Genomic DNA, 23,364 nt, shown 5'->3' with positions numbered 1-23,364 from the left:
ATATTTGCCTTTATTATCCAAGGCACAGAATGAAAGAGCAAGGAAGTTATGCTTCTTATGCAAGGAATTCCAAAGAAGAGTCATGTTTGATTTAAAATCGGTTTCTCTCTGCACAGATGCCGATTTTCTCCAGCACTTTGTTTTTATTTCAGATTTCCAGCATCCACTATACTTTATATCATTTTTATATAAAATGCTTGTAAGGCCACAACTGGAGTAGTGCATACGGTTCTGGTCATCCCATTATATGAATAATGTGACTTTACTCGAGAGGGTGCAGATTTACCAGGATTCTGCCTGGGTTGGGGCTTCTGAGCTATGTGGATAGGATGGAGGTTGTTATCTTCGAGCAGCAAAAGGTTGAGAGAGGACCTTATCAACGGGTCATAATGAGCAGGATTACAGGTGAACAGGAAGGTACTCTTTCCAGTAGAGGGGTCAATAACCAGAAGGTACAAATTTAAGGGAAGTAGGAATGTTAGAAGAGACAGTCTTGGGAGTCTAAAACTCTAATTGAAAGGGTGGTTGATTCAGAACCTCTCGTAATATTTAAGCAGAATTTAATTACTCACTTGCATTGTCATAGCCTCCAGGGCTATGAGTCAAATGCTGGAAAATTGGATAAGTGCATTCAGATCTTTGTTTGGACATAATGGGGTGAATGGCCTCCCGCTGTGCAGTAAATGTCTATGAGAACAGAGGTGTTTTTCAAAACTTTAAAACCGGCTATCCAAAAACTGAAAACTTTAAGACAACTCACATCTTAAAGTTAGCTCAATTAAACTTAATTTACTTGGACAATTCAGCCATGCATTTCATGGCGCTGGATTTATCTATTTTGTGTTTGAATGTCAATCTATTCCCATATTCCAAGCTCCTTGAGCCCACCTGCCGTGGATGGACCTGAATGGCCCACTACCAAAAGTATCCGAACCCAAAATTCACCTTACTCCAGTCTTGAGGCTGCCAGTTTTGAGGAAGTTTATCTGCACAAACTTAAATAAATAGGTTTTCAGGGTGTCTAAGTTCACAATAGTTCCTTTTACCTGATGAGTCACTCCTGACAACGTCAAGTTTCTGCAAGATCTCCTTTTCATGGCTGTAGTTAATGGTAAACTCAGTTGACTGGGGTCTTTTGAATGACTGTTTGAATTGTTTCCAGCAAGCTGCGTTTAATAATATGAATATTGTTTCAATTCATTATAAGTGAATGAATATTTGAAAATATTGATTGATAGAGAAGCAAATCATTGACTTGTGACATTGACCGAAAGATCCCATGATCAAGTACTGGATCTACAAACATAGCAGCTCCAAAGAAAAAGGCACAGGTTGTGAGTAACTCATGGAAACATGGTGGGGGAGGGGAGAATGGAAGACAGAAAGGAAGGGAGGTGATGGCCTAGTGTATTATTGCTGGACTACTGATCCTGATAATGTACAGTCCCACCAATGCCCTGTATACTAAAGCATACCATCCTTAATTTATAAGACCATAAGACAAAGGATGGAAGCAAGGCCATTCGGCCCATCGAGTGAACTCTGCCATTTAATCATGTTGATAGGCCTTTCAATTCTATTTACCCGCACTGTCCCCATAGTCTTTACTTCCTTGCCAGATCAAGAATTTATCAATCTCTGCCTTGAAGACTCCCAACGTCCCGGCCTCCACTGCGCTCTGTGGCAATGAATTCCATAGGCCCACCACTTTCTGGTTGAAGAAATGTCTCCTCATTTCCGTTCTAAATTGACCACCTCTAATTCTAACACTGTGCCCACGGTGCTAGTCTCCCTGTCTGGAGGAAACAACTTCCCAGCATCCACCCTTTCTATGCTGTGCATTGTCTTGTAAGTTTCTATTAAATCTCCCCTCAACCTTCTAAACTCTAATGAATACAATACCAGTATCCTCAGCCGATCACCATATGTTAGGCCTACCATTCCAGGGATCACCTGTGTAAATCTCCACTGGACACGATCCAGTGCCGGTATGTCTTTTCTGAGGTGTGGGGCCCAAGGTTGGACACAATATTCTAAATTGGGCCTAACCTGAGCTTTATAAAGTCTCAGAAACATGTTGCTGCTTTTATAGTCCAATCCTCTTGAGATAAATGACAACATTACATTTGCTTTCTTAATCATAGACTCAACTTGCAAAACAACCTTAGAGAATCCTGTACTAGCACTCCCAGATCCCTTTGTACTTTGGCTTTATGAATTTTCTCACCATTTAAAAAATAGTCCATGCCTGTATTCTTTTTTCCAAAGTGCAAGACCTCACACTTTCTAATGCTGAATTTCATCAATCATTTCCTGGACCACTCTCCAAAACTGTCTAAATCTTTCTGCAACCTCCCCATTTCCTCAGTACTATTTGCCTGTCCAGCCTAACTTCGTATCATCGGCAAACATCGCCAGAATGCCCCCAGTACCTTCAGCCAGATCATTAATATATAAAGTGAACAGCTGCGGCCGCAACACTGAACCCTGTGGGACTCCACTTGTCACCAGCTGCCATTGCAAAAAAGAACCTTTTATCCCAACTCTCCATCTTCTGTCAGACAGCCAATCCCCAATCCATGTCAGTAGCTCACCTCGAACACTATGGGCAGCCTCCCGTGAGGCACCGTATCAAAGGCCTTTTAGACGTCTAGGTAGATAACATCCACTAGGTTTCCCTGGTCTAACCTATTTGTTACCTCTTCAAAGAATTCTAAACAGGTTTGTCAGGGATGACCTCCCCTTACTAAATCCATGCTGACTTGTTCTAATCAGATTCTGCACTTTCAAGAATTTAGAAATCTCGTCCTTCATGATGGATTCTAGAATTTTACCTACAACCGAGGTAAGGCTAATCAGCCTATAATTTTCCATCTTTTGTCTTGACCCATTTTTGAACAAGAGGGTTACAACAGCAATTTTCCAATCATCTGCAACTTTCCTTGACTCCAGTGATTTTTGGAAGATCACAGTCAGCGCCTCCGCTATTTCCTCAGCCACTTCCCTCAGAACTCTGGGATGTAGCCTATTGGGCCAGGAGGTTTATCGATTTTTTGACCTTTTAGCTTTTCTAGCACTTTCCCTTTGTAACAGCTACCATACTCAAGTCTGCTCCCTGACTCTCCTCAATTGTTGGGATATTACTCATGTCTTCCACTGTGAAGACTGACACAAAGTACTTATTAAGTTCTTCAGCTATTTCCTTATCTCCCAGCACTAGCCTTCCAGCGGCAACTTGGAGTGGCTCAATGTCTACTTTTGCCTCTTGTTTGTTTCTTATGTATTGAAATATACTTTTACTATCATTTCTAATATTACTGGCTAGCTTACCTTCATATTTGATCCTCCCCTTCCCTATTTCTCTCTTTATTATCCTCTGTTTGTTTTTGTAGACTTCCCAATCTTCTGATTTCCCAGTGCTCTTGGCCAGTTTATAGGCTCTCTCTTTTTATTTGATACATTTCCTGACTTCCTTTGTCAGCCATGGCTGTCTAATCCCTCCCCGGATAATGTTTGTTTTCTTTGGGATGAACGTCTGATTTATGGTCAATTTCTCTCATAATGAAAGATAGCATCTATTTAGTTTTCTTGATTACATGCTATACCTGCAAAATAACATTTTATAATTCATGCATAACCCCTAAATCCCTGTACAGCTTGGAATTCTGCAATTGTCCTCCATTTTAGTCATTCTCTCCTTACTTATTATTCCTGCTGAGGTGAACCACTTCACATTTTCCCACATTTACCCTTTATTAGAGTTTTGATCACTCACTCAAATTATCTATATTTGTCTGCAAATTCCTTATATCTTGATGTTGTCTGCAAATTTTAGCTAGGTAAAAACAAGGACTGCAGATGCTGGAAACCAGATTCTAGATTAGAGTGGTGCTGGAAAAGCACAGCGGTTCAGGCAGCATCCAAGGAGCAGGAAGTTTAGCTACCATGACTTGGCCCCTTTCAGTTAAGTGATTGTTGTAAAACATAAGAAATTAAGGCCCAGCACAGACCCCTGTGAGATTCCTCTAGTCACATCCTTCCAATCATACCCATTTCTCCACTGTATACTGTTAACTCCTCATTCATCGCTCTCTCTAGAGGCCCAACACCCACTTTACTTACTCTCTTACATTTTAAATATCTGTAGAAATTCCTGCTGTTTTTACATCCCAGGATCACTTTCCCGCATACTCTTAGTTGATCCTCCTTAACCTTTAAATCATTCTCTGCCTTTTTAAAATATTTTGACTGAACATCTGACCTACCACTCAGGTTTGCAATTTTTTTTTTCTTAAAATTTATGCATTAACTTCTTTAGTTGGTGGGTCCTAAAGGAATATATTTATCTCAGTAGTTTAACAGAGTTGTTGTCTCTGGTTTGTTACCCGTGCCACGTGATAGAGAGTCGAGGAATAGGGAGAGAGAAGAGTTAAATGCGTGGATACAGGGATGGTGCAGGAGGGAGGGATTTCGGTATTTGGATAACTGGGGTTCTTTCTGGGGAAGGTGGGACCTCTATAGACAGGATGGTCTGCACCTGAACCTGAGGGGCACCAGTATCCTTGGGGGGAGGTTTGCTAGTGCTCTTGGGGGGGGTTTAAACTAACTCTGCAGGGGCATGGGAACCCAGACTGTAACTTTAGGGTGCAGGACCTGGAGTGTAGGGAGGGTAGGAATATGGTATCAATCTTAAAGGATCGTGCCTGTAAACAGAAGAGTGGCTTGAAGTGTGTATACTTTAATGCCAGAAGTATACGAAATAAGGTAGGTGAACTCGCAGCGTGGGTTGGTACCTGGGACTTCGATGTTGTGGCTATTACGGAGACATGGCTAGATCAGGGACAGGATTGGCTGTTGCAGGTTCCAGGGTTTAAATGTTTTAGTAGGGTCAGAGGTGGGGGTAAAAGAGGGGGGGGTGTGGCTTTGCTTGTCAAAGATAGTATTACAGCGGTGGAAAGGAAGATGGATGAAGATTTGCCATCTGAGGTAGTTTGGGTTGAGGTTAGGAATAGGAGAGGTGAGGTCACCCTGTTAGGAGTCTTTTACAGGCCTCCTAATAGTCCTAGAATCGTTGAAGAAAGGATTGCGAAGATGATTCAGGAGAAGAGTGACAGTAATAGGGTGATTGTTATGGGAGACTTTAACTTTCCTGATATTGATTGGGAAAGCTATAGCTCAAGTTCGTTAGATGGGTCAGTGTTTGTGCAATGTGTGCAGGAGAGTTTCCTGACACAATATGTAGATAAGCCAACAAGAGGTGAGGCCATACTGGATTTGGTTCTGGGTAACGAACCAGGCCAGGTATTAGAACTAGAGGTAGGTGAGCACTTTGGGGACAGTGACCACAATTCGGTGATTTTTAGTCTCGTGATGGGGAGGGATAAGTGTGTACTACAGGGCAAGAGTTATAGCTGGGGGCAGGGAAATTATGATGCGTTGAGGCATGACTTAGGATGTGTGGATTGGAAAAGTAGATTCCAAGGCAAGAGCGTAATTGATATGTGGAACTTGTTCAAGGAGCAACTATTGAGTGTCCTTGATAAGTACGTACCTATCAGGCAGGGAGGAAAGGGTCGTGTGAAGGAGCCGTGGTTTAATAAGGAGTTGGAATCCCTTGTTAAATGGAAGAGGGCGGCCTTTGTAAAGATGAGGCGTGAAGGTTCAATAGGGGCGATTGAGAGTTATAAGGTAGCCCGGAAGGACCTGAAGAGAGAGCTAAGAGCAGCAAGGAGGGGACATGAAAGGTCCTTAGTTGGTAGGATTAGGGAAAACCCTAAGGCTTTCTATAGGTATGTTAGGAATAAAAGAATGACTAGGGAAGGAATAGGTCCAATCAAGGATAGTAATGGGAAGTTGCGTGTGGAGGCTGAAGAGATTGGGGAGGCGCTGAATGAATACTTTTCGTCAGTATTCACTCAGGAACAGGACATTGTTGTCGATATGAATACTGAGGCACGAATAAGTAGAATGGATGGCTTTGAGATATGTAGAGAAGAGGTGTTGGAAATTCTGGCAAGGGTGAAAATAGATAAGTCCCCTGGGCCTGATGGCATTTATCCTAGGATTCTCTGGGAAGCAAGGGAGGAGATTGCAGAGCCATTGGCCTTGATTTTTGTGTCCTCTTTGTCTACAGGAGTAGTGCCAGAGGACTGGAGGCTAGCAAACGTGGTTCCCTTGTTCAAGAAGGGGAGTAGGGATAATCCTAGTAACTATAGGCCAGTGAGTCTCACTTCTGTTGTGGGCAAAGTCTTAGAGAGAATTATAAGGGATAGGATTTATGCACATCTGGATAAGAATGATGTGATCAAGGATAGTCAGCATGGTTTTGTGAAGGGCAGGTCGTGCCTCACAAACCTTATTGAATTCTTTGAGAAGGTGACGAAGGAGGTAGATGAGGGGAAAGCGGTAGATGTAGTATATATGGATTTTAGTAAGGCGTTTGATAAGGTCCCCCATGGTAGGCTACTGCAGAAAATACAGAGATATGGCATTGAGGGTGAGTTGGAGGTTTGGATTAGGAATTGGCTCTCTGGAAGAAGACAGAGGGTAGTAGTTGATGGCAAAGATTCATCTTGGAGTGCCGTCACTAGTGGTGTTCCGCAAGGATCTGTTTTGGGACCATTGCTGTTTGTCATTTTTATAAATGACCTGGAGGAAGGGTTAGAAGGTTGGGTGAGCAAGTTTGCGGATGATACGAAAGTCGGAGGAGTTGTAGACAGTGAGGAAGGATATGGCAGGTTACAGCGGGATATAGAGAAGCTGCAGAGCTGGGCAGAAAGGTGGCAAATGGAGTTCAATGTAGCTAAGTGTGAAGTGATTCACTTTGGTAAGAGTAATAAAAAGATGGATTACTGGGCTAATGGTAGACTACTTGGTAGTGTGGAAGAGCAGAGGGATCTTGGTGTCCATGTACACAGATCTCTGAAAGTTGCCACCCAGGTAAATAGTGCAGTGAAGAAGGCATATGGCGTACTGGCTTTTATTGGTAGAGGAATTGAGTTCCGGAGTCCTGAGGTCATGCTGCAGTTGTATAAGACTCTGGTGCGGCCGCTTCTGGAATATTGTGTGCAGTTTTGGTCGCCATACTATAGGAAGGATGTGGAGGCACTGGAACGGGTGCAGAGGAAGTTTACCAGGATGTTGCCTGGTATGGTAGGAAGATCCTATGAGGAAAGGCTGAGGCACTTGGGGTTGTTTTCTTTGGAGAAAAGAAGGTTTAGGGGTGATTTGATAGAGGTGTACAAGATGATTAGGGGGTTAGATAGGGTTGACAGTGAGAACCTTTTTCCGCGTATGGAGTCAGCTATTACAAGGGGGCATAGCTTTAAATTAAGGGGGGGTAGATATAGGACTGATGTTAGGGGTAGGTTCTTCACTCAGCGAGTCGTAAGATCATGGAATGCCCTGCCAGTAGCAGTAGTGGACTCTCCCTCTTTATGGGTATTTAAGCGGGCATTGGATAGGTATATGGAGGATAGTGGGTTAGTGTAGGTTAGGTGGGCTTTGATCGGCGCAACATCGAGGGCCGAAGGGCCTGTACTGCGCTGTATTGTTCTATGTTCTATGTTCTATGTTCTAAAATATCCACCTTAAAAATCTGTCAGAGTGTCTTTATTGATCTATCCCTGAGGCCAATATCCCTGTTCATTTCAGCCAGGTGAGCTTTTATCCCCACACAGTTACTCTCATTTAGGTTTAAAATACCGGTCTTAGCTACAGTTTTCTCCCTTTCAAATTGCATATGACTATTAATTCCATTTCAAATTTTTGTTTCTAGAAGCTTCCCCGCTGCTGAAGGTAAACTGGCTTGTCTGTAAATGCTGGCCATGTCCCTTATACTTCTTGTTTTAAACAAGAGCATTAACATCTACAATTCTCCAATCCAATGCCCACATTGCAAAATTACTTTGTTGGCCATAAAGTGCATTGAGAAATGCAAGTACAATATCAATGTATTTAGTTCTTCCTAACCTGTTCTTTGACCAGAGGTGCCAATATCTTGTGTCTTCTTTCTGCAAGGTAATAGCAACTCTTAAAATTACAACAAAATGGAACAACAACTGATTTTTACATGACAAGAAACAGTTTCCAAGACAACTTTGTAGAATGCGTAACTGAAGAAATAATATCAGCCAAGTATTTGTGACTTTATTATCCTGCAAAAGAAACAGGTCTGGACCAAAATCTGCCTAGACTTTTAAAAAAAAAGCAACATATTCTCCTCATGAGCTTAACTAAAAGATTTTCTAAATGAACATTCCTGTAGTAAATATAATACACCATGGAAGAAAACATTAAAATTGTTTCCTTGGGGACTGGGATAAGGAGTAGAAAAAGTGAATGGTAGTGAGAAAATTCAGACTTGAAATTCTTATTTGGGATGTGTAAAAGAATATTTAATAAAACATGAATTATATACTCATTGTATACTATTCTCCTTCAGTCAATTTATGAAGTTATAGAAAAATACTGGTTAAACTTTGCAGTCAGTTACTTTCCTAAACTCTTGATAATGTAAGTTCCTAATATTATTTACTTACTTTCTTAAACTCTTGAAAGTGTAAATTCCCAATATTGTAAGTACTACAAGAAGTACAAATGGAACCACAATGGCTATGAGTAATATTCCTGAACGGGGAGAGAAGAAAAATAGGTAAATCATATAGCTCCTTCCTGGATCTAATGGTTGTAGCATTTTTCTCATGAATTATGATTTCACACAAAACAATTATCTTATCAAAGCAAAAAGCACCAGAAAAATAAGAAACCAAATCTTCGTAGCAGAAAATCTCTGACTGAATCAAATGCTCATTTTTCAATAAATTTAAAATCTCTGAAATTGTCCATTTTTAGCTGAACTGACAATAAGATGAGCACTGATCCCTGGAAGTTTGTTAACGTCTCACCAGTTTATCCATTCATAACTCTGATGAAATACCCTCAAAACAGTCAGGGAAATATGACAACATCCACTTATGCAGCTTCCCTTAGAGTTCTGTGGTCACCTGCTGGCATTTTTGCAGTAGACTGGGGGAACCCTGGCAGTGTTTCAGAACTTCAAACTTTAATTTTAACAGAAAAAATCTAATACAACATCCATGTATTTATGTTATAAGCTCACCAATTCAGGCACAAAGCTCTGACAATCAGTTGTTTAACCTGACTAAAATAAGCAAAGAAAGAGATTATACAAACACCTTACCATAATTTATATCTTTTGTAATTACAGGATCTGTACTGTTCACATTTTCTTTGTCCTGTATGTCAATAGGATGAATAGGTTTTTGTTTATTACCTGTAATTGCTAGAAAAATGCAAAACAATTTGTCTTATTAAAATTACACAAATTTAATTACATCAATTCTCAGTTAGCAAATGCAGATCATGTTTCCTTGCAAGGATTACCTCACACCTATGGTGTTCAGGGTGGAAAAACCCACATATCCATAACACAGAGATACCAGGTAAACATGTAAGTGGTAGTGATATTTTAACTTTAGCTAGATCTTTCCTCTGCTCATTAATACTAAGAGCACATGTTTGATAAAGATAATTCACGATCTTCCCTACATTTTTCATTTTATTTTGCTTCTTTTTGATGATGCTATTCATTCATCTCCCTAATCTCCTCCTTTCTCAGCTGCATTTATGATTCAAAGGTCTCGTTTTCAAAGAAGGGTTGGAATTCCAGCAGCATTATCTTATGTAATATTAACAGTGGAACACTGAATGCGCACTGATATCTGGTAATTTAAACAAATAGACTAACCCACCATTAATGTGATGGATGCATGGATTTGGGATGAATAAATACTATTAATCAAATATTGAACAGAAATATTGGCATGGTTGATATCCAATTAATTTTTATCAACAGAACACTTTTGAAGAAATGTTACTAGCTGATGCTCAGTAGTGCTGTGTGTGGGATGTCAAGGCTAAATTTGGTATTTGGTTGAAGCAAGGATAGGGAATATTTGGACCCTGGTGGTACATAAGAATGAAGGTGGAGAATGAGAGTAAGAATTGAAAGTGCACAAGGTGCATGGGAGAAACATGGGAGGCTTGAAGGGGAGAGAAAGGGTATGAGAGTACAAGGGAATGAAGAGGAAAAACATGATGGGGGTGGGGAGAAATGGAAGAAAGATGGTGAGGCAATGGCATACTGGTATTATCACTAGACTATTAATTCTGAGTCCCTGTAGTGTTAGAACATAGAACAGTGCAGCACAGGAACAGGCCCACGATGTTGTGCTGAGCATGAAGCCTAATTAAACTAATTCCTTCTGCCTGCCCTTGGTCCATATCCCTTCTTTCCTTGCACATTCATGTGCTTATCTAAAAGTAGCTTAATGCCCCTATTTGTATCTTGTCTCTACCACCACCACCCGGGTAGTGCATTCCAGGTTCCTGCTCCTCTGTGAAAAAAAAAACTTGCCCTTCACATCTCCTTTGAACTTTCCCCCTCGCACATTAAATTCATGCCCCTAGCATTATACATTTCAACTCTGGGTAAAAGATTCTGACTGTCAACCTTATCTATGCATCTCATAATTTTATAGACTTCAATCAAGAGTCCCCTCAGTCTCTACTGCTCCAGAGAAAACAACCTGAGTTTTTCTTATAGCTCATACCCTCTAAATCAGACAGCATCGTTGTAAACCTGTTCTGCACCTTCTCCAAAGCCTTCACCATCCTTCCTGTAATGGAGTGACCAAAGTCTTATAAAGCTGGAAAATGGCATCCTGACTCTTGTACTCAGTTCCCCAACCAATAAAGGCAAGCATGCCATACGCCTTCTTTACCACTCTAACTTTCAGGGAGCTATGGATTTGAACCTCATGATCCTTCTGTATGTCAATGCTGTTCAGGGTGCTGCCATTAACTGTTTACTTTTCCTTAACATTTGATCTCCCAAAATGCAGAATCTCACAGTTACTTGGATTAAACTCCATTTGCTATTTTTCCACCCATATCTGCAACTGATCTTGTTGAAAGCCTGACTAAAATCCATGCAGACACTATCCACTGCACCACCTTCATCTGAGGACCAGGGTTCAAATCCTGTCATGGCAGATGGTGGAATTTGAATAATGTTTTTTAAAAAAATCTGGAATTCGAAATCTAGTGATGTTTAATGATCTAATGAGGCTTAATGATAGGCAGAACAGTAGCTCAGTGCCTCATGGTGCAAGGGACCTGGGTTCAATTCCACCCTTGGGTGACTGTCTTTGCGGAGTTTGCACATTCTCCCTGTGTCTTCGTGATCTTTTCCCTGGGGTGGGGGAGTCCAGAACTAGAAGGCATAGGTTTAGGGTGAGAGGAAAAATTTAAAAGGGACCTAAGGATCAACTTTTTCATACAGAGGGTGATGCAAGGATAGAATGAGTGGCCAGAGGAAGTGGTGGAGGCTGGTACAATTACAACATTTAAAAGGCACCTGGATGGGTATATGAATAGCAAGGGTTTAGAGGGATGTGGCCAAAGTGCAAGCAAATGACTCTAGATTAATTTAGGCTAGCTGGTTGGTATGGATGAGTTGGACTAAAGGGTCTGTTTCCATGCTGTACATGTCTAGGATTCTAATAACCATCTCTGAAAGGACCTAGCTCTAGGCCTGGACATTCAATGGCAATAAAATCAGTGTATCCCTTACTATAAATGTTAGGGGAGGGGGGTTTACAATTTACCAGAAGATAAAGTGGACTACTCATATAAATACAGTGGTTATAAAAGCAGAGCAGAGGCTGTGAATCCTGTTGGGAATAATTCACTTCTTGATTCCCTGAAACCTGTCCACCATCTACAAAGGAGTGGAATGGAATGCTGCCCTCTTGCCTGGATAAGTACAGTTCCAACAACATGCATGAAGATTGAAATTGTCCAGGATAAAGCAACACTCTTGATTGGTGCCACTTCCATATACATTCACTCCCTCCACCAGATATGCTCAGTCGCAGTGGTCTGTACTACCTACAAGACGCACTGCAAAAATTCACCACAGCTCCTCAGACAGCACCTTCCAAACTCCTGACCATTACCATCTAGAAAGACAAAGAAAGTAGACACATGAGAATATCATCACCTGCAAGTTCCCCTCTAAGCTACTCATTCTCCTGTCTTGGAAATAAATTGCCATTCATTCTGGGATGTTGGGTCAAAATCCTGGAACACCCCAACAGCATTGTGGGTCAATCTACAAAATTTGGACTGCAATAGTTCAAGATGGCAACTCCCCATCACCACCTCAATTCTAACCAGGGATTGACAATAAATGCTGGCTCAGCCAATGAAACCCACATCCCATGAATTAATGAAAGAAACCTTTTCCCATAGGAATTACCTAATAATTCTAGGGATTAGTCTACTAAATTTTGTCTGAACTGCTTCAAAAGTATTTACATCCTTCCTTAAGGTGACCAATACTATGCACAACATTTTAGATGTGGTCTCACAAGTTATTTGTATAACTGAAATATAACCTTTCTACTTTTGTATTCAATGTCTTTCACAATAAGTGATTAGATTAGATTACTTACAGTGTGGAAACAGGCCCTTTGGCCCAACAAGTCCACACCGACCCACCGAAACACAATCCACCCAGACCCATTCCCCTACATTTTACCCCTTCACCTAACACTACAGGCAATTTAGCATGGCCAATTCACCTCACCTGCACATTTTTGGACTGTGGGAGGAAACCAGACCACCCAGAGGAAACCCACGCAGACATAGAGAGAATGCAAACTCCACACAGTCAGTCAGTCGCCTGAGGCGGGAATCGAACCCAGGTCTCTGGCGCTGTGAGGAACACTGTGCCACCATGCCGCCCATAACATTCTATTCATTTTTCTAATTATTTGCTGCACCTACATACAAATCTTTTGTGATTCATGTATGAGGACACCTAAATCCCTCTGCATCTCAAAACTCTGCAATCTCTCACCAATTAGATTATATGTTTCAGTTTTATTCTTCCTCCTAAAGCAGACAACTTCACATTTTCCACACCATACTGAATTTGCCATACCTTTGCCCACTCACTAAAGCCCTACATATTTTTAAACCTTTTCGCAATTTACTTTCCTACCCATCTTTATATTGTCAGCAATAGAACTTAGCAACCATCTTTCCTCCAAGTCAGTTATATAAATTTTAAACAATTAAGGTCCCCGCACCACTCATTACATCTTGCCAATGTGAAAAAGACCCATTTCCTGTTAGCAAGCCATAATTCTATTTGGGCCAATACGCCACTCTCTACTCCACATTTGATCATTTAGAGGAGCTTGGCTGAATATTGGCTGCCCGTTTTGGCTGCTTTACAAAATATTTCAAAGTTATTTAATAAGCAATGACACTTTTAAACTGCATCAGTATGTGTGAAATTAAAGTTCATAAAAGTGACAGCCATATTTGACAAGCTTCATTGCATTTTTTGAAAAGGTGACAGAGATAGTGGTCAAATGAATGTATTTGATTGTTGTTGAAATGGACTTTCAGAAGGCATTTAATAAAGTCCCTCATAAGAGACTTAACTAAGGTAGCAGCCCATGCACTTGAGGGAAAATTACATAGCTGGAACTGGGAAAGTGGTAGGCAGCAGAAACTAGGAATGATGGGTGTGTACTCAGATTGGCAGGATGTAACCAATAGTGTCCCACAAGGATCTGTGTGAGGACCTCAACTATTCACATTATTTATTAATAACTTTGGTAATTGATTTTGATATAATGTTAGGCAGCATAGTAGACAGTGTGTATGATAGCATAAAATTATAAAAAGGGATATTAATAGACTAGATGAATGGGCAAAATTGTGACAGACGGAATTTAATGTGAGCAAGTGTGAGGATATCATTTTTGGACCGCAAACATGACAGATTAGGGTTCTGTCTAGATGGAATGAAGTTAATGCCAAAGAGACTTGGTTGTTTAGGCACATAGATCTTTAAAATGTCATAAACAAGTGCAAATACTAATCAAGAAAGTTAATGGAATGTTGGCCTTTATATCTGGATGATGGGGTATAAGGATGCAAAAGGTATGCTGCAGTTATACAAAACCTGGTTAAACCCCAGCTGGGATATTGAGAGCCAATTTGGACACCACATCTTAGGAAGGATATATTGACCTAGGAGGGAGTACAATGTAATATTACAAGAATGACACCTGGACTTCAGGGGTTAAGTCATGACAAGAGATTACACAAGTTAGGCATGTTTTTCTAGAAATTAGAAGGTTATGGGGTAGTTTGATTAAAGTCTTCAAGATATTAATAGGAAAATACAGCATAGGTAAAGATAAACTATTTTGACTGGTTGGAGTTTGTAGAACTAGGGGACACAGTCTGAAAATTATGGCTAGACTGTTCAGAAGAGATATTTTGAAGCACCTTTACACACAAAGGCTGGTAGAGTTTTGGAACTCTCTTTCACAAATGGCAGTTGATGTTAGAAGAATTGTTAGTTTTAAATCTAAGATCAATAATTTTTTGCAATGCAAAGGTTTTAAGGGATATGGGCCAAAGGTAGGTCTACTGAGTTCGGTAACAAATCAGACAGGATCTTATAGAATGTCAGAACAGGTTCAATGGGTTGAATGGCCTACTCCATACTCAGGATCAATCTATCAATCAATCTTTGGTTGCCTCAAATGACAGTATGTCTTTTCTTAGAATGAGGGGACAGAACTGTTCCCAATACTGTAGCATCTGATTCGCACCTGGTATAGTTTGAGCAATATCTCTCTACTTTTATACTGCATTTCATTTGCTTTCCTGGTTACCTGCAGAACTTGGATGTTAGCTTTTTGTGAATTATGCATGAGGACCTCAGATTCCTCTACTGCAGCTTTCTGCAGTATTTCCCCATTTAAACAATATTCAGCTCTTCTACCAGTCTTCTATTAGTTTGCCAATGCTCTATCTATGCTAATGTACTATCCCCAATGCCATAAACTCTTATCCAATTAAGTTGCCTTGTGAGCAGTACTTAATCAAATCCCCTTTGGAAATGCAAATATATTTCAACTCCTGGTTACTCCTTTATCTACCCTGCTTGTTACATCCTCAAAGAATTGTAATACATTTTCAAGACAAAATTTCTTCTTCGTGAAGCCATACTGACTTTACTCGATTATATTTTGGCTTTCTGAATGCTCTGTTACTACATCCTTTATAATAGATAACCAACGTTTTCCCAACAACAGATGTTAAGCTGGCCTATAGTTTATTGTCTCCCTCCCTTTTTGAATAACCAATCAAATATTGCCTATTCGAATAATAGGCAAGCTTTATTTGTCTTTAAACTGCTTCCAGTTAAATACTGTATAAATACAAATTCTTCCTTTCTAATGGTCTATGAACATCAGATTTAGTCACAAGAACATTCAAACAGAGGGATTAATGACTATAATACAAAAACTGCAGGTAAAGTGATAAAAGATCGATTATATGCCAATATATTTCAAAACTACACATCAAAATGCATTGATTGGATTTGGTTGAAAAGATCTAGTCAATTTCATGCCAACACACCCTTCATATTTTGATTTCAATTCAAATGTACTTACATCTTATTTGCTGGCATCCTATTAACTCCACTTTAATGGCTATTCTCTGATTCCAGCTTTGAGGAATGACACGAATGTAACGTGCAAAGATGGCAGGGATGAAATTATTGCGGGTCAGTTGATAGTAATCAGTATTGCCCTTAAATATCTGCAATTAACATTAACATTTATTTATTCTCTTTTGTGAAGAGTACTAAATATGTCCTAAATATAAGTCACTTTTAACTAAGCATGAAACATTGGCAGCTGTAATTTTAGAACATAATGAATTGCTTATAGCAGTTTAATATTTGTAAACATAAAAATAATAAATAATAATAAATAGCCTATTACAGCAAATATAGATTTACAAGAGTGTTTTTTAAAGATGATGTTCAAGCAAAATGCAGTGAAATATTGAACTGCTATGATCAGCTGAGATTTCCAAACTGTTGGGAAATATAGTTTCCTAAGCATACTTGCCTGTCCAACATTATTGTTGCTGTCTTTGTAGGTCTTCCATTTTTGACCATCTTTACTGAAGGATACCTTATAAGTTTCTACATAAAAATGAAAGCTTGGAAGTGTGGAACCTGTGGTTATGATTCCTGAAAAGATCACAAAATAATAAATATACCACTTTCATGAAATATTATTTCTGCCTATAAAATATTCATGGTGAATCTACATGGTTCACAAAAGAGAAGACAGAAAAATACAAATTCTTTTTAATATTGGTTTTTATTAAAGATTTCCAATGGAGTCATGTTGCATATAGGATTATCTTCAGATTCCAATCAAACTACAATAATCTAATTACCAAGTACATCTTTGATCTTTCCTACTCCATGATTTAATTCTGACCTTGGTGTACAATTAGCATACAACAATCCAGCATATGTTAGCCATACTTTCTTCATTTTCTTCTCATTCTATTCCATATTTAGCTAAAGTTCAATTAAATTCTTACACTTGTATTTTAATACCATAGCTTTTTTTTTTGCAGAGATCACATTCACATCAATTGGAATGGGAGGTTGGGAGAGATGGTCGATACTTAATTTCTTAAGCATTGTCCAAGTAAAAACGACATTAGAAAATTAAACATTTTTCCACACTTAAAACTTTTTCCAAGTAACCTTTCAGGAATTTAAAAAAAAACATACTGGAAGGATTCACCAAGTCAGGCCACATTTGTAGAGAAAGGGAAAATGCTGATGTTTCAGGCACAGCCCTTCATCCAAATATATACTTCCTGGTTTCGTTTTAGGAAACATTTCACAGGTTTTTTAATTTTTGTTTTGTCAGAGGCCATGAAAATGTTGATAACTTGCATTAACAATGCAATATTTGACAGTTGATTTTATTTAACAGTTGGCTTTGCCAATTAAAGAAAAATTACAATTGGGCAGCATGGTGGCTCAGTGGTTAGCACAGCTGCCTCACAGCACCAGGGTCCCAGGTTCGATTCCAGCCTCGGGCTAATCTCTGGAGTAGAGTTTGCACATTCTCCCCATGTCTGCGTGGGTTTCCTCCTGGTACTCCGGTTTCTTCCCATAGTCCAAAGATGTGCAGTTAGGTGAATTGGTCATGCTAAATTTTCCACAGTGTTCAGGGATGTGTAGATTAGGTGCATTATCCATGGGAAATGTAGAATTATAGGATAAGGGGATGGGTCTGGGAGGGATAATCTTTGGACGGTCGGTGTGGACTTGTGGGGCCAAATGGCCTGTTTCCACACCATAGGTGTTCTATGTTCTATAGAAAAACATTACTTGAACCAATGTGCTAGTGTTTATCCTCTACATGAACTGAAATACCAATTGTATGTGATATCTCTGTGCATTTATTTATTCTTTATTTTTCAATTTTCATTTTATTAAATGTTGCCATGGTCTCCAATAACTCTTTAATAGTGTATTCAACAACTTCACAGCTCTGGATGTAAAGATTTTTCTCCTTCTGTATGCCCAAATCTCTACAGAATTAATCATTACAGCTTCCTCAGTTCTTTTTTTTCCACTTATTTATACCCTTTCATATACTCAGCTTCAAATTACTATGACCATGGCAATACCATGTGAATAAAACAGCAATTTCACTGATACTGTGAAATTTCTATCTTTGCTACAAAACACAAACATACCTGACACGTTATGCTTAATACACAAAACAAAAACAGAAATTGGTGGAGAAACTCAAAAGGTCTGGTAGCATTTGTGGAATGAAAGCAGAGTTAACGTTTCAGATCCAGTGCTCCCTCTTCAGAACAGCACCTTTAGAGAAGTTCTACAGAAGGGTTAGTGGATTGAAACATTAACTCTACTTTTTCTGCACAGGTGCTGCCAGACCTGCTGAGCTTCTCCAGCAATTTCCGTTTTTTAACATCCGCAGTTATTGGGTTTACTTCAGTACACTACTGTACAAAGCCCACCTTGGAATGTGATTCAACCACCATGAAACGCTCGATGTAAGAACAAGAGATGATTCCTTAAGGCAGCATTTTTACAGGATAACTATTCAATTGAATGGCAATATTAACTGGTGTGATTTTTCACAGATGAAATCTTTTTTTTGCTGGAGAAACTCAGCAGGTCTGGCAGCATTTGCAGAGAAAAAAACAGAGTTCTGTCACCCTCAGGACTTGCTTTACATTACTAGGATCTGGAGATTGATATTGCGATTTGGGTTTTTCCATTATTATCATACAACAAACTCACTAAACAATTTTTCACAGGACCACATAAACAGAACTTTACAAGTATTAAACAGACCTTATAGAGGCTTATAAAATCATGAGAGACATGGATAGGGTGAATAGTCAAGGCCTTTTCTCCAGGGTAGGGAAGTCCAAAACTAGGAGGTATAGATTTAAGGTTAGAGGGGAAATATTTAAAAGGGACCTAAGGGGTAACATTTTCACACAGAGAGTGGTGAATGTATGAATGAACTGTGTTATGGACCAGGCCAGATCCCCTCAAAACATTTCAAGGCAGCAGCCCAGACTCTAACTTTTCTCATTGTTTTAAACAGGTGTAGAGTGGATTTTCCAGGGGTGATGCAGCTGGCCCAACCATTCAGTTTTAAACAAAACAGAATTTATTTACAGTCTACTAAATGAAACACGAACAGAAGAGAACTAAATTTAGAATAACTTAACCTAACTGAAAACCTAATCGACTCTATCGCAACCTAATGATGCTGTTACAAATACTTGCAACATCTCCGCAAACACCACCTTGGCAAAAAAAGGTAAAATCAAACACAGGTTCTTACAGGAGAGATGTCAGAGAGCGAGGATCAGCATGGAGCTGCTTCTCTGGGTCCCCAGCTAAAACTTGACCAGCAGCTTCAAACAAAACAGCTTGCTAAAACCAACGCAAACCAAGCCCAACCCTGAAATGAGAGAACTGGCCACTCCCCTTTCATTGTACAAGTGTTTTAAAAAAACACTTCAAAGCTCTTTCAAGTAAATATTCCCAGACATAACAGAACCCCTTTACAACCCCTCTGGGGAAAAAAATACAAAGACAACCTAACCTTGTTAAAGGAGCAGCACCATCACAAACTGCCAGAGGAAATGGTGGGCAGTTGATACAATTACAACATTTAAAAGGTATGGATACCTGAATAGGAAGGCTTGAGAGAGATCCTGGTCAAATGCAGAAAAATTGGACTAGATTAATTTAGGATATCTGGTTGGCATGGATGAGTTGGACCAAAGGGTGTGTTTTTGTGCTGTATATCTGTAAGTTTCTCAACCAAATGGTACTAAAAGTATAAATTTTGCTAGTATTTATAATGGTATTCATGCAACAGTTTGAAAAAACACAATTCTCTCAGAAGCAGTAACAGGCCTTCTTACCCTATTATATATACTAGAAAAAGCCAATTCAATTGCTTTTGCTTATGAGACCAATCATTTAGTTATTTGTTTAAAACTCCCAAAGAACAGTTTTCCCTGCTGTTCGCATGGTGGAAGGAACGTTTTCTCCCATTTTCTTTCTGATTCTACAACAAAGTAATTTATAGATTACTCCCAGTTGCACATGCTAGTGATACAAAAATGAAAGAGTAAGACAGATGAATGCATGACTCAGGAGTTGATGCAAATGAGAGGGTTTTAGACATTTTGACCACTGGGACCCTTTCTGTGTACAAGTGAAATGGTCTGCACCTGAACCAGAATTGGAGCAACATCCTTGTGGATAGGTTTATAATGGGAGGACCCTAACCTAGTTCAGCAGGGAGGACAGATAGGGCTTAACGTAATGGGGATACAGTATAATATAGTAAAGGAATTAGGAGAGACAGAGCTCAGCCATGATGCAACTCAATGGAGTAAGATGAGACTTGATGGCCTGTATTTTAATACTAGGAGTATGATAGGTAAGACTGTTGAGTTAAGGGCATATATTGACACATGGAAGTCAGCTATTGTTGCTATAACAGAGACATGAGGAAGAAACAGGACTGGCAATGCAATATTCCAAGATATAAAATCTTCAAGCAAGATAGAGGACGTGTTGCATTATTAATTAATTAAAGAGTCACATTCTGTAGTAAGCAGGGATGTTCTTTTAAACATCTTCAACTGACCCTTTGTGGGTGGAATTGTAGAATAAAAAAGGTCAGTCACCCTACTGTATTATAAATCCTCAAACAATAAGTGGGCAATAGAGGAGCAATTCATTGAGGTATGTAATATCAAAATTTCATTTGGGGATTTCAAATTTCCAAACATTATTTGAGATAGTCGTAGTGTAAAGGGCATAGAGGAGGTAGAGTTCTTGAAATGTATTCAGGACAACTTTTTATGTTAACACATAGAAGGCCCAGTGCAGAGGTGGACCCAATTCTGGGGAATGAAGCTGGAAGGCTGGTTGAGATGGCAGTGAGGGAACATTTAGCAACCACAACACTGTAATGGAAATAACAAGAGACAATCTGCACAAAATGGTCTTGGATTGGGGAACGCAGATTTTATTTTTTAAATTGGACAGGATCCAGCCAAAGTAAACTAGGATGACCAGTCGACTAGTACATCTTGTTGTGGGAAAAACTACAGCAAATCAGTGTGGAATGTGCAAAAAGGAGGGAAAGGGGGAGAGAACCATTAGGGTGAAATGTAGAACAACAAACCAGGAGAAGCCTGATTGCCTAACAATATTCAGGACAGGATAAAAAGGGAAAAGCAGGCTTTCAGATGGGGCAAAGGGAGTGCAACTCAAAAGGAAGCCCTAGTGGAATATAACAAGTTCAGGAGGGAACTTAAAAAAAATAAATTAGGATACAAAGAGGGAGCATGAAAGAACCCTAGTGGTAAAATGACGCAGAATCCCAATAGCATGGGATCCCAATCCCAATAGTGCGGCATGGTGGCTCAGTCGTTAGCAGTGCTACCTCACAGCGCCAGGGACCCTGGTTCAATTCCCACCTCGGGCAACTGACTGCGTGGAGTTTGCACATTTTCCCAGTGTCTGCGTGGGTTTCCTCCAGGAGCTGTGGTTTCCTCCCACAGTTCAAACATGTGCAGGTTAGGTGAATTGGCCATGCTAAATTGCCTGTAGTGTTAGGTGCATTAGTCAGGGGTGAATGTAGGGGAATGGGTCTGGGTGGGTTGCTCTTTGGAGTTTCGGTGTGGACTTGTTGGGCCAAGGGGCCTGTTTCCACACTGTAGGGAATCGAATCTAATCTAAGCATATAAGTATATTAAGGAGAAGAGGTTAGCCAGGGAAAGAGTGGGGCAGAGTAGGGTGTATTTGGGACCAAGTGGACAATCTCTATGTGAAGCCAGAGGACACTGGTAAAGTATTTAAGAGATTTCTTCACTTCTGTCTGGCGGAAGAAGATGTAGATACAGAATTCCAGCAGAGCATATGAGGGGTTCTTGAGCAGAATGACACAGGGTATGAGGACGTGTTGGTTTTGGCAGGCTTAAAAAAGTGAATAGATAGGATAGTGAAGGCGGCGTTTGGTATGCTTTCCTTTATTGGTCAGAGTATTGAGTACAGGAATTTGGAGGTCATGTTGCGGCTGTACAGGACATTGGTTAGGCCACTGTTGGAATATTGCATGCAATTCTGGTCTCCTTCCTATCGGAAAGATGTTGAGAAACTTGAAAGGGTTCAGAAAAGATTTACAAGGATGTGGCCAGAGTTGGAGGATTTGAGCTATAGGGAGAGGCTTAACAGGCTGGGGCTGTTTTCCCTGGAGCATCGGAGGCTGAGGGGTGACCTTATAGAGGTTTACAAAGTTATGAGGGGCATGGTTAGGGTAAATAGGCAAAGTCTTTTCCCTGGGGTCGGGGAGTCCAGAATTAGAGAGCATAGGTTTAGGGTGAGAGGGGAAAGATATAAAAGAGACCTAAGGGGCAACTTTTTCACGCAGAAAGTGGTACGTGTATGGAATGAGCTGCCAGAGGATGTGGTGGAGGCTGGTACATTGCAATATTTAAAAGGCATTTGGATGGGTATATGAATAGGAAGGGTTTGGAGGGATATGGGCCTGGTGCTGGCAGGTGGGACTAGTTTGGGTTGGGATATCTGGTCGGCATGTACAGGTTGGTCCGAAGGGTCTGTTTCCATGCTGTACCTTTCTCTGACTCTATGAACAAATTCCCAAGTGTGGATAATTGTATCCCAGGCTGCTGTGGGAGGTAATGGTGGGAATTGTAGGAACTCTGACCCAACTGTTTAATTCCTCGGCCCACAGGGAAGGTACCAGAAAATTGCAGTACGGCTAATTGGTTTCCACTTTCCAAGAAGAGTGGTAGAGATAAACCAGGGAATTCCACACCAGTGAGTCTCACATCAGTGATGGGACAACTGTTAGTGAAAATTCTGAAGGAGAGATTAACCTCCACTTGGACAGGCAAGGTTAGATCAGGGATTGTCAGCATGGCTTTGCCAAAGGGAGGTCATGTATCAGAAATTTGATAGAATATTTCAAAGATGTGATCAGGTGTGTAGATGAGGGTCATGTGGTTGATACATCATATAGGTTTCAGCAAGGTCTTTGACAAGGTCCTACATGGGGGATTGAGAAAAAAAAAGGTAAAAGGACTGGGTACCTTGTCAAAATGGGTCCAAAACGGTCTTAGAAGTTGGAGACAAGTAAATGATAAAGATGCGAATGTGACGGTGGGGAATGGAGGAATGGTAAGTAAGTTTGTAGATGACATGAGAGTGAGGATTTGCTGGTGGTTGACAATGAGGAAGAAGTTTACAGGAGATTGATCAGCTGGAAAGATTAATAGTAGATGGAATTTAACCTTGAAAAGTGGGAGGTGATGCACTTTGGATGAAATAACAAGACAAGGGAGTACATAATGAATGGCAGGGTACATGGAAGCTCAGAAGAACAGAAGGAGGCAGGACACAATAATAGGAGGTTACCAAGGCATATGTGACACTTGCTTTCTTCAATTGAGGAAAAGATTGTAAGAGCAGGGAGGTTAAGTCGGAGCTGGACATTGTGTGCAGTTGTGATAACCTCAGTAATGGAAGGATGTGATTGTGTTGGAGGATGTACAGAGGAGGTTCAGCAGGATGTTGCCTGGGATGGAGCATTTTAACTCCAGAGAGGCTGGATATGTTTAGGGTATTTTCTTGAGAGCAGAGAAGATGGGGGTGGGTGGGATATGACTGAGGAGTGTAAGATTATGAGGGGCAAGGGGAGAGCGAATAGGAAACAGCTGTTCCCCTCAGTTGAAGGGTAAATAACAAGGGGTCATAATTATAAAGGTGAAGGCTAAGAGATTTAGAAGGGATTTGAGGAAACCATTTTTCACCCCCAGGATAAGTGGGAGTCT

General features: G+C 40.2%; 1 protein-coding gene across 1 annotated transcript in view; it reads right to left on the bottom strand.

Annotated features, from left to right (window-relative positions):
* The window catches only part of dcbld1 (discoidin, CUB and LCCL domain containing 1), a 106,444-nt gene that overhangs the window by 2,288 nt on the left and 80,792 nt on the right, over positions 1–23,364 (bottom strand). Inside the window, exons 9-14 of the mRNA XM_072555827.1 lie at positions 16,035–16,159; positions 15,573–15,720; positions 9,203–9,304; positions 8,541–8,628; positions 7,972–8,012; positions 1,047–1,166 (exon numbers count right to left, since the gene is read on the bottom strand). Of these exons, the coding sequence (XP_072411928.1) occupies positions 1,047–1,166; positions 7,972–8,012; positions 8,541–8,628; positions 9,203–9,304; positions 15,573–15,720; positions 16,035–16,159 (624 nt within the window). The remainder of the gene's footprint in view (positions 1–1,046; positions 1,167–7,971; positions 8,013–8,540; positions 8,629–9,202; positions 9,305–15,572; positions 15,721–16,034; positions 16,160–23,364) is intronic.

Source organism: Chiloscyllium punctatum, chromosome 3 (assembly GCF_047496795.1).
Source record: "Chiloscyllium punctatum isolate Juve2018m chromosome 3, sChiPun1.3, whole genome shotgun sequence".
Classification (NCBI taxonomy): Eukaryota; Metazoa; Chordata; class Chondrichthyes; order Orectolobiformes; family Hemiscylliidae; genus Chiloscyllium; species Chiloscyllium punctatum.
Note: the sequence above shows the minus strand (reverse complement) of the source record. Positions and strands in the feature narration are given on the sequence as shown.